The sequence below is a fragment of the Gadus morhua genome, chromosome 7 (assembly GCF_902167405.1).
Source record: "Gadus morhua chromosome 7, gadMor3.0, whole genome shotgun sequence".
Taxonomy (NCBI): domain Eukaryota; kingdom Metazoa; phylum Chordata; class Actinopteri; order Gadiformes; family Gadidae; genus Gadus; species Gadus morhua.
Window position 1 is genome coordinate 5,578,675 of NC_044054.1, and position 11,282 is coordinate 5,589,956.

At 46.4% G+C, this 11,282-nt stretch overlaps 1 protein-coding gene and 1 long non-coding RNA gene across 2 annotated transcripts; both read right to left on the reverse strand.

Moving 5' to 3' along the window:
- Positions 1-1,495: 1,495 nt before the first annotated feature.
- On the reverse strand, positions 1,496-8,558 carry LOC115546529 (polymeric immunoglobulin receptor). Its single transcript, XM_030360090.1, has 7 exons — positions 8,468-8,558; positions 7,725-7,869; positions 7,269-7,414; positions 5,991-6,097; positions 5,189-5,265; positions 3,845-3,973; positions 1,496-1,994 (listed from the first exon to the last, which is right to left on the reverse strand). The coding sequence occupies exons 1-7, from the start codon at positions 8,525-8,527 to the stop codon at positions 1,876-1,878; spliced, it is 783 nt and encodes a 260-aa protein (XP_030215950.1). The 5' UTR covers positions 8,528-8,558; the 3' UTR covers positions 1,496-1,875.
- An 11-nt stretch (positions 8,559-8,569) lies between these two features.
- Positions 8,570-9,466, reverse strand: LOC115546530 (uncharacterized). Its single transcript, XR_003977240.1, has 3 exons — positions 9,311-9,466; positions 9,002-9,102; positions 8,570-8,682 (listed from the first exon to the last, which is right to left on the reverse strand). It is a non-coding gene; the product is annotated as an uncharacterized LOC115546530 (long non-coding RNA).
- Positions 9,467-11,282: the final 1,816 nt, after the last annotated feature.

The window sequence follows — 11,282 nt, forward strand, 5'->3', positions numbered from 1 at the left end:
TCCATTGTTATAACCCCCCAAAAATGATTGAGAACAACCAAGCTGGCTTTAATTTTCGAAATTATTTTCTGGAGCAGTGCCGCATTTGTCCAGCAGAGGGCAGCGTTGGCTAGAGAGGTCTGTTCCAGAACATGATGAGGTTTTTGGGACACACACACACACACACACACACACACACACACACACACACACACACACACACACACACACACACACACACACACACACACACACACACACACACACACACACACACACAACCTGTGTCAATATGATCAATTCAAATCGAATCCATTATTTGTATGTAAACCTTTATTGAAAACAGCTGTTGAATTCCTTTATCTAGTCTTCCTTGAACCCGTTATAAATTGCATTACAACTTCTGCAAAATATTAAAAAACACAAAAAAGCTCAAATCAGCAACCAAGTGGATCTCTCCCTCCCTCACTCCGTCCGTCCGTCCCTCCCTCCCTCCCTCCCTCCCTTCTCACGCCTCGTGCCCACTGCTTCCGTCCATTGACTGATCTCCATTGACTTTGAACGGGGACGGACGGACTGCATTGTGGATCCGTGCGCTCCGTTGGAGCCTTTGGCTCCGTCAAAAAGTTGAAAAATGTTTTTCGGCAGCGACGGAACCGTCATCCAATCAGATCACGTATGCAAATGTGAGCACTGTGACACTACTCGGGCTCACGCCTCGTGCCCACTGCACCGTCAGTCAAAGGACTGGGAAGGAGTGGCTGACGGATGGGGCAGGTTTCCAGGGTCGTCAGAGCCCGAGTAGTGTCACAGTGCTTAAATTGGCATACGTATTCTGATTGGATGACGGATCCGTCGCTGCTGAAAAAGTTGAACATTTTTAAACTTTTTGACGGAGCCTTCAGCGCACGGATCCACAATGCATTGCACGTCCGTCCCCATTCAAAGTCAATGGGGATCAGTCAACGGACGGAGGTAGTGGGCACGAGGCGTGACGACCCTGGAAAGCTCCCCCATCCGTCAGCCACGCCTTCCGACGTCCTTTGACTGACGGTGCAGTGGGCTCGCTCTCTCTCTCTCTCTCTCTCTCTCTCTCTCTCTCTCTCTCTCTCTCTCTCTCTCTCTCTCTCTCTCTCTCTCTCTCTCTCTCTCTCTCTCTCTCTCTCTCTCTCTCTCTCTCTCTCTCTCTCTCTCTCTCTCTCTCTCTCTCTCTCTCTCTCTCTCTCTCTCCCTCCCTCCCTCCCTCCCTCCCTCCCTCGGATATTCTGAGCTTGGAGTGGTCATGTATACTGTACCAGTTGCTATATATAAAAGCTTTATGCTATTGCTGGGAGGTAAAGAGCATCTGAGGTTGTCTGTCATCACATCGTGTTCCTTTGACACAATAAGTTTGCATAATTACTGAATAATGATAATAACAGTTTCATGAAAATGTTAGCAGATGAACATTTTCATTTTCATTGGCAATCTCTAAAGATGTTCCTTCATTAAAACAGAAATGCATAAAAAAAAGGCCTTTTTTTTTTTTTCGTTTAAAGACGTTTAGAAGTTGAGAATAATATTTTATAAATAAAATGTATTTATTTTCTGGGGGGTCATGAAATAAAATATTTACCGAAATCCACACTCTTAGTGCTTTGGGTCCCTCGGGTTCTGCTTTCCAGATAAATGATAAAACTATTTTTTTATTACTCGATAAAACACTACGGAAATTCCAAAGATTGCACATAACGGATTCGCGCAATACATATTTGTAAAAAGAAAACACAATGTTTTGTGAATGAGCTTCCCATAGAAAAGATCACAAACATTTTTTGCACATCTTTTCTCTGAATGGTCAAATCGCTGCGGCTCTAACTTCCGATCTCAGATACTGATCGAAGGCGCGCTCTATGGTCAGATTATGTACCGGGCTCTTAGGATGCAAAGCGTGACGGCAGTGATGGCCAGAACACTGGTCATGATGGTGATTCGAACCCAGGGCACATCATCCCCATGGCTGTTGTCCTGCCCACCTAGGGAGAGAGAGAGGAGGGATTGGTGAGAAATCTAATACTGAAAAATATAAAATCTTTATTGATATTAATATCTATCTATCTATCTATCTATCTATCTATCTATCTATCTATCTATCTATCTATCTATCTATCTATCTATCTATCTATCTATCTATCTATCTCTAAATCTATATTAATATATCTTTATCTATTTATATCTCTAAATCGATATTAAAGGTCCAATGGCATGGTACCTTATGGATACTTTAATATAGATATTAGTAGGCCCCTAAAACAGTACTTGAAGACGTTCCCGAAATTCAGCACTGGTGCTGAACTACAGCCACTACGAGCAAGTCGTACATTTCCCAAACGCACCATTTCGGTGTCTGTAGCTTTAATGCAAATTAGGAGAGCTCCTCATTCAGATTCCTGGAGCTCTGTATCTAAATAATATCATATTATACATAGATATCTATATCATATAATATATATGTATATTATCATGGCCAAAAGCTGTGTGCGCCTTCAGACGATATCATGAATCTCAAACGACTGTGTCGGGTTCTCCAACAGGTTCTTCCACTTCCACTTCAATCTGAAGTAGACTGAACCACGACATGGAGGAGAAAGGGATTGTCTTCTGTGATTGTCTCCCACCGGAGCCCCGCTGCCCGCTGATAACAAAGAGGTGTACAACACTTGCGTTACAGTGTGTGTATTCACACACACACATGTGACGCTCGCACGGTCGTAGCTCATTGGGCAAAGCAGATATGGGGGGATACGATTTCCCCGTATGACAACATACGAGGAAGAATTCCAAATCGGCGCGTCAGAGCATTGCTTTTTCAAAGGCAGAGCAGGATACCTAATGCTCGTTTTACACCTAACACCATTTCTAGCTAATGGGGGACCCTAGGCATGCTAGGGGAACTCATCTATCTAATATCGAGCTACGCGACGTAGCCTATCGTAGGAATACTAATATAGACTCACTAACCAGACTTTAGACAAATAATCTAAAGTCTGATAGAAAATATACTATTTTACTTACTATATCTAATTATTTACTACTAACGAATACTTTATGAGGTAAACCTTTCTCATACTGGGTGGCCCCTCCCTTTGCCACAAAAATTTAGCAAGCCATCTATGCAATCAAGTTAACCCAAGTTATTTCCTCCCTTCTTGAAATCTAAAAAGTGAATTTCTCTCTCTCTCTCTCTCTCTCTCTCTCTCTCTCTCTCTCTCTCTCTCTCTCTCTCTCTCTCTCTCTCTCTCTCTCTCTCTCTCTCGTAAGATTGGGGCTGTGTTTGGAATGAGCAGGTTTCAACATCCTTACAGTTGAGTGATTCACGTGGAATTCATTTTTCTGGGGAAACAATTCTGGGCGGTCGTAACTTCTCGGTTGTGTTGTGGGCAGGGGAATGTTGTGTTGGGGGGCATGTATCTCAGCCTCTGATCTTTGACATCTGGGTCTGATAGAATCATATAGTATGGGTGGCATGTGGCTCTGGAAGTAGAGCGGGTTGACTTGTAACTGGAAAGTTGCAAGTTCGATCTCCAGCTCCTCCTAACTGAGTCTCGAGGTGTCACTGCTCCTGACGAACTGGCATCCAAAGCGACTTACAACCATTCATTCACACACCGATGGCGGAGTCGACCCCTCAGGGAGACAGCTAGCTCGTCAAGAGCAGTCAGGGTGAGTCGTCTCGCTCAGGGAAACCTCAACACTCCGGGGAGGAGCCGGGGATCCAACCAGGTCCAGTTACCAGTCAACCCACTGTGTCACCGCTGCCTGTAAAGCACTTTGTGACCACGATTTTGTGTTCTGAAGCGGGGTCGGTTTGAGGTGAGCAGCTCACCGAGGGTGTCATCGGAGAGGAGTAGGGGGCTCTCCAGCAGGGTGGGGTCCGAGGGGGTCGGCACCTCCTCCTCCTCATCCTGTGGCGTAGAAGGCTCCGTCGATGGAGTAGCCTCGGGGCCCATCTCCTCTGGGAAGAATTGTTAAGAATGTCAACACGGAACACAAACTATCAAAGAATAGTTCATAATAAGACGGAAAATGACAGACGAGGAGAGCATGTGAAAGGTTTCACAAAAGCTTTTCCCTATGAAGATATTATTTCAGAAGAAGAACTGAGCTCCTGTGACTAGGGATGCACCGGTGTATCGGACGAACATCGGTAAAGGGTTAGCCACATGTGTGCGCAGGTTTTGTTTTTTTCTGTCGTATCATTCGGCAAGCGTCCTCGGTTGCTGAGCGACGTCAAGGTCATTGTCGGAATATTTCTCAGCTGATTAATACTACGAATGCTTGTAACAAATTAATTGTAAAAAAATTTTTGGGCCATAGTTTCCATATGCTAAAGATGTGTCTAGTTCACCGTCGTGCAGGCTGTGTTCAGTCAAATAAATAGCAATCTCTTTTCGGCGCATCTGCCTAAGCCCACGTTGAAATAATTTTGATGTTGAATGTTGATGCCGCAGTTGTTGAAATAAACAGATTGATTACATACAAATCATAAATCCTCTCCCTGTGTCATTGTGTGTGTGTGCATACGAGGTGCGTGTCTGCGTGCGTGGGTGGGGGGTTAGGGTTTGTTTCCCTCGCACAAAAGGGGAAATAAATAACAACAATAAAAAAACATCGGTATCGACATCGGCTATGACCAAGTTGTTATTTTAAACATCGGTATCGGCCCAAAATTTCACAATCGGTGCATCCCTACCTGTGACCGTGGAATTCGTTGTTGTGTATCGATATGAGAGGCCACAGAGAATTTTTTTTTTAGGAGTTGACAAACTTGTAGAATTGTTGTTTTGCTGTCCCACAAACAACACAAGTTAAACCATATGGAGTTCTAGGCTCACAAATCCTATCCTATAAATCACACGTTTCACAACACGTTTGCTCATATTTTTTCCTCAGTGGCAGCAGGGAATAGGGTGCTCTCTCTCTCTCTCTCTCTCTCTCTCTCTCTCTCTCTCTCTCTCTCTCTCTCTCTCTCTCTCTCTCTCTCTCTCTCTCTCTCTCTCTCTCTCTCTCTCTCTCTCTCTCTCTCTCTCTCTCTCTCTCTCTCTCTCTCTCTCTCTCTCTCTCTCTCTCTCACAAAAGAGAGACCAGAGATTTTAATCTAAAATGAGACTTTAACCTGCTTAAATTCTGGTTAAATAAATAAAAATATAACCAGGACAGAAATTATTACCGTCGTCCAAGTGCTCCGATCCCAAAACGGTCAATTTCACGATTTCTGGAGACCCTCGCCTCGGCTCTTGAGAGGGCCTGGGGGGTGGGGGAGGCGAAACAAATCAACCACAGACCAGCAAAAGTCATCAAAGTTACAACTCGTATCTGTTTTGGCGGCACAGTGGTGGAACGAGCACCCTGCCGACGACTGGACCGAAGAGTCACTCACCAGCCGCCGCAGAAGACTCCAGACTCACCTGTTCAGAGTTCCCCTCCAACCCCTCCCACTTCTTGTATGTTTGTACTCCTGGCACGTAATGTACGCACTTATTGTATGTTTGTACGTCCTGGCACTTTATGTACACACTTATTTTATGTTTGTACGTCTTGGCACTTAATGTACACATTTATTGTATGTTTGTACATCCTGCCACTTAATGTACACACTTAGGGTATGTTGTACGTCCTGCCACTTAATGTACACACTTTGGTACATTTGGTACACACATCAGTACAAAAACAGATGATTAAAATACATATTTTTGTAATTTGCACAGCATTTTTTTACTTCAATCAACCTTGGCTGGTACCACTTCATATTAGTATTTTCACTATGTAATTTACTTTATCTTGTATTGTCGCCACTATGTGGCTTTTCAGGAACCAAGGCTAGGAATTTTACTGAACTTGTTTACAGTAATGTATTAAAGTAACTCTAATTCTTTCCCGCTACGCCCATTTTTTCATTTAATCTCAGGTTTGGCTGCTCCCTATTGGCCCACATTGATGTCCATCCGGCCCTGTTAGGCCCCAGGCCTCACCGTGATTGGAAGAAGCAGTGGTAGACCCCCCTGTCGGTGATCAGTACCTGGCTGATGATCAGACCCACATGGTTACCGTCCGTCTCCACGTGGAAACGATCTTTATCCTGTACCCGACAAAAACAAAAAGAGAGGTCGTCCTTAGCGATGGTCGCTACACGTTAAGGTCGCCACATGCTATGGTCGGTACACGCTACATGCAACGGTTGCTACATGCTACGGTCACTACATGCTAGGGTCGTTACATGCTAGGGTCGCTACATGCTACGATCACTACATGGTTCGGTGACGGTCGCTACATGCTATGGTCGCCACATGCAATGGTCGCCACATGCTACAGTCGATACATGCTAGTCACTACATTCGCTACATGCTACGTTCGCTACGGTCACTACTTGCTATGGTCGCTTCTCTGACGATATGAAATGTCAATAATAATAATGAAGAAAAAAATTAAAATATTTGACCCATGCAGCTTTGAGTTATGAACTGGTTAGCTAGTTTCACCCTATAAACCAACAGTCCCTAGCAACCACCCATTTCCCCTAGCAACCACCCAGAGTCCCTAGCTACCACCAAGATTCCCTAGCAACCACCCAGTGTCCCTAGCAACCACCCATTGTCCCTAGCAACCACCAAGGCTCACTAGCAACCCCCCAGGATCCCTAGCAACCACCCATATTCCTAAGCAACCACACAGAGTTCATAGCAACTACCCCAGGATACTCTAGCCTTGCAACCAACTAGAAGAACCGAGTGAGCTCCGAGCACACCTTATAGAAGCACCCTAGCATCACAATGGCAACCATCCAGAACACCCTAGCAACGTCCTAACAACCACCCAGAGGAACACTTAAAGAACATCATAGCAACCACCCAGAAGAACAGTCGAGTAGCGATTAAGAACACTATAGTAACACCCTAGCAACGTCCTAACAACCACCCAAAGGGACACTTGAAGAACACCATAGCAACATCCGAGCAACCACCCAGAAGAACAGTCGTGTAACCATAACGAACATCCTGGCAACACCCTAGCAACGTCCTAACAACCACACAGAGGGACACTTAAAGAACACCATGGCAGCACCCTAACAACGTCCTAGCAACCACCCAGAGGAACACTTAAAGAACACTATAGCAACACCCTAGCAACACCCTAGTAACGTCCTTGCAATGTCTTTGCAAGGACGTGGGTCAACACGCTTGCCTCTGTCACTCCAACTAGGAGCAGACTCTTGTTCCAAACCCCCTCGTACCATCGGACCCCCGCCCTACCTCATGGTCGTGCGGCACCGGGACCCCGTCCTTCTCCCACCAGAAGCGGAGGTCCAGTGAGCGCTCCGCCTCTGGGGCCTCACAGCTCAGGTAGGTGGAGTCCCCGAGCCACGCGTTCACCCACAGGGTCTGCCCCTCAGGGGGCTCTGGGGGGAAGGGGAGAGAGAGGAGGGTAGAATGATGAAGACCCCCCCCCTGCCCTCCTCCCTGGGGTTTATGTTGCCACAACGCCCAACCCCCTGTCTGTCTGTCTGGCTGTTTGAGTGTGTGTGTCTGTGCTAGAGTGTCTGTCTGTCTGTCTGTCACTCCCTCTCTCTCTCTCCCTCCCCCCATCCTTCCCCCTCTCCCCCCCCCCCCCCCTCCCTCCCTCTCTCACCCACGTTCAGCCACACATTGGTCAGGGTCTCTCTCCCTCCGTCTCCCTCTTTCTCCCTCCCCCCTCCCTCCCTGACTCACCCACGCTCAGCCACACATTGGCCAGGGTCCTTCTCCCCGGTACGATGCACTCGTACATGTTGACATCGGCGTGCCGCACCCCCTCCAGAACCAGCGACCAATCACCCGTCAGGACGCTGTCCTCAGACGCCAGGTGAACACGCCCCTGGAGGGCAGAGAGGCACCAGAGAACAGATGGGTTGGAAACGCATCGGTTGGAAAAGTTAAGTTCCCCTCTATAAGGGACACCCAGTGGTGATTCAGTGTGCTGGCCTGCCCTCCCACTAGGAATAGAGTCCCAGGGAGCGGCGGGAGGCCTTCTCCCTTTGACTAACCACATCCTTCCCATGGCTGAGTGTGTGACGCTGTTTGCCGTGTCTTTTGAATTGCCTTCAATGTACGTTTCTTTTCATTTATTTGATATTGTTTGTTCTAGAAATGATGTGACGGTTAAATGGCCAATTTTTTACTTTGTTACATTATGTTATGAGGCACTTAAAAGTCTAAGTATTTCATTTGATTGAAAGGCCATAGTTTGTTAAGAGAGATATTATAATTTATCTCTTTCTTTGTCTGTCTAGAACCATGGCCATCACTATGACCAAACCCGCTTTGATTGTAAAATTAAGTGACAAGTAAACAAATCCTATAGTTTCCTGGTGGTTTGTGGTTTGTGGCTCCAGAACTACAGAAAAAAGGAACCACAGAAAAAGGAACTAAAAAAACAAAGAGGTACAAACACTAACACAAACACAAAAACGTACCTCGTACTGGGAGCCCTCCACCATGGCCCCGTCCTTGAAGGCGACCACGTCCTTCCCCATGGCCTCCCAGACGAACAGCCCCCCCTCATCCTCCTCCTCTCCCCCGAGCCCCCCGCCGGCCCCCAGCCCCAGAAAGGAGGAGCCATTGCAGGGGAAGATCGCCATGGCCCCCAACTCCACTTCCAGGGTCACCATCTCCGTGCTGGGGGGTGCGGCTGACAGACAGACAGACAGACAGACAGACAGACAGACAGACAGACAGACAGACAGGCACAAACACACACACACACACACACACACACACACACACACACACACACACACACACACACACACACACACACACACACACACACACACAAAGTTCAAGTTAGTCAAATGCAAAACATAAAAGGCAAAGCAGTCATAGCTGTCAATGACATGTTTGTATCCCAAGCCCTCCTAAACAATGCAAGGACAGACCCTCTTGGATCAAACAACAAGATCCACTCGTGGTATTATTGCTTTGGAGGAGGACATTAAGGAAGCACTCACCCCGGCAGAGCACTTCGAGGAGCAGAACCACCAGCATCACGCTACTGGATTGCATTGTTCAGTCGCACTTTACCGCTTTTTCGGACCAAAAATCACGTACCCTACACCATGGACCCCCCCAAAAACATATTTGCATCATTGCAGAAGAATTATACTTGTGTTGAAACAGCAAATGAAAAACGACACTGAACGTCGTCAAAGTAAACCGGATATGCGCGCCGCGCATATCCGAAATGGAGTCTTGCGTAAAAGTTCCATGCGTAAAAGTATAAGCGATTCAAATAAAACCATGCAAAAGCCGGAACCTACTAAAATCGCGGGATTGCCACGACGGGAGAAAAAAACCGAAACAGCAAGGAGGGGGAGCGCTAGGTGGTGACGCGTGAACGCGCAAAACGTGCAAACACCTTCTGTGCCATGCACCTCCGGTCCAATATTGGATCGCGTTACCAAACCCATACGTTCAACATGCATGGTGTAGGGAAGGAACCCCCCACACCCCCCTCCTAATGTGCTGCGTCAGCGCGCGGAGCGCACGGGACACCGAGGAGGGGCGCGGCCGCGGGACGTCTCGCGTGTCCATACCGAGGTGTCCTACGCGAAAGTGAGATTGACACCTTATTTATATCCACAGTGCGCCATAAAACCCTGGATTTGGTGGAGGATGTTAAATAAAATGGACCTATTGGGGTTTTGGGTTTTACGCGCGTACGTTTTGCCTTCAATACAGTTCTTGCGTGCGGTCTGATTTGTATTATTATTCTATTTTATTGTTACAGGGATTCAGCTTGAAATCAATTATATTTTTTTGCTCACGTGAGCCATAATTCACTCCTATTTTCTACTCTGGACCATAGGGGAGTCCAAACCCAACAGCAGACAGTTGGGTTCTTGGAGTGAGATTCAGGAAGTGAGATAGTTCTGTTTTAATGACCGAGTTTTGACATTACACCCGCATTTCAAGCATGAAGGGAGTGGCAGGGAGTTTTCGGATAAAAGAGAGAGAGGTTGGAGTGAAGGAAGAGAGCGAGAGCGAAAGCGAGAGAGCGAGAGAGTGATTGGATCTGAGAGAGAGATAGCTTGGATCTGAGAGAGAGCGAGCAAGCTCGTCTTTCCGAAACACTAGAAGGTACTTGGGGGGGGGGGGGGGGACTTCTCTAACCCTCTCTTAGTCCGAGTAGTACAGCCCACCTCTGCCTATTGAAGGTAAGAGCCGTTCTCTGTAAAGGGTTAGCTGCACTCTGATTGGTCAACGAGCAACAGGTGTGCAGCCTCCCCCAGCCCCAGAGTTAAATCAGACTCAGACCAGGGCCCCGTAACCCGAAAGCATCGTTAGTCTAAGTGGCAGAGGTGGGGGTAAGTCATTAATGTGCAAGTCACAAGCAAGTCTCAAGTCATAACCTTCAAGTCTCAAGCAAGTCCCAAGTCACTGTGGTGAGAATCAAGCAAGTCACAAGTCAAGTCATTGCTCAGGTCAAGCAAGTCACAAGTCAAGTCATACAAAAATCTGATGATCTAACCCAGTTTCCACATTTAAAAATCGGTAAAGAGAGTGGTTCATTTTACTTCAACATTAACAATAACAATGTCTTAACAATAACAATAACTCAAACTATTCAAAACATTCCAAAACCATTATGTGCATAGTTTGAAAATGTTTTTTATGATCATTACCTCCAACCTATGAACAGAATCAAATAGAACCTCTAGGTAGCTGTATACGACAACAGATCAAGTCAATCACTCAATCTCCCTACATGTTGTAGAATATTATTTGCAACACATGGCATCAGACATGAAAAAAAAGAATATTTCAAAAGTAATATCACATACACATACTGTAGGAAGGGGAAATAGTAATACACAAGCCTGAAAGCTGGTAGCAATCTTGCTGCCTCGCAACATACATCGACTTACAATGCATTGCATTTGCAAAAAAAATAATTTGACAGTACTTTGTCACTGAGTTCTGAATGATGCGGTCACATTATCACCCCACCATGGCTGAACACATGTTCAACAGGTGCACTTGATGCAGGGACTGCTATAACTCGTACCTCCACCTTGAACAAAAAGACACTTAAAACCACTGAGTTAGAAGTAGCCTACTGACATGAAAATTAAACAAGTTAATCATCTGTGGAACGGGCAGGGCTCGAAAAACTCCAGCCAATGATTTTCAGAAACACAGTAAGTACGTCAATCAAACGGTCGTACTGCACTCCCCCTCCCCCCGCGCGTGACCTCTTCGTGCACGTACTCAAAGCTCGTGACTCAGAGC

What these genes read in the sequence shown, in the direction of transcription:
- LOC115546529 (XM_030360090.1), bottom strand. Translation starts at nt 8,527, where the DNA reads ATGGGGAAGGACGTGGTCGCCTTCAAGGACGGGGCCATGGTGGAGGGC. An exon ending in CACTGCTTCTTCCAATCACG is followed by an intron (nt 5,266 to 5,990) that starts GTGAGGCCTGGG and finishes CCCACCCCCCAG; the next exon opens with GCCCTCTCAAGAGCCGAGGC. An exon ending in CCTCTCCGATGACACCCTCG is followed by an intron (nt 1,995 to 3,844) that starts GTGAGCTGCTCA and finishes CTCTCTCCCTAG; the next exon opens with GTGGGCAGGACAACAGCCAT.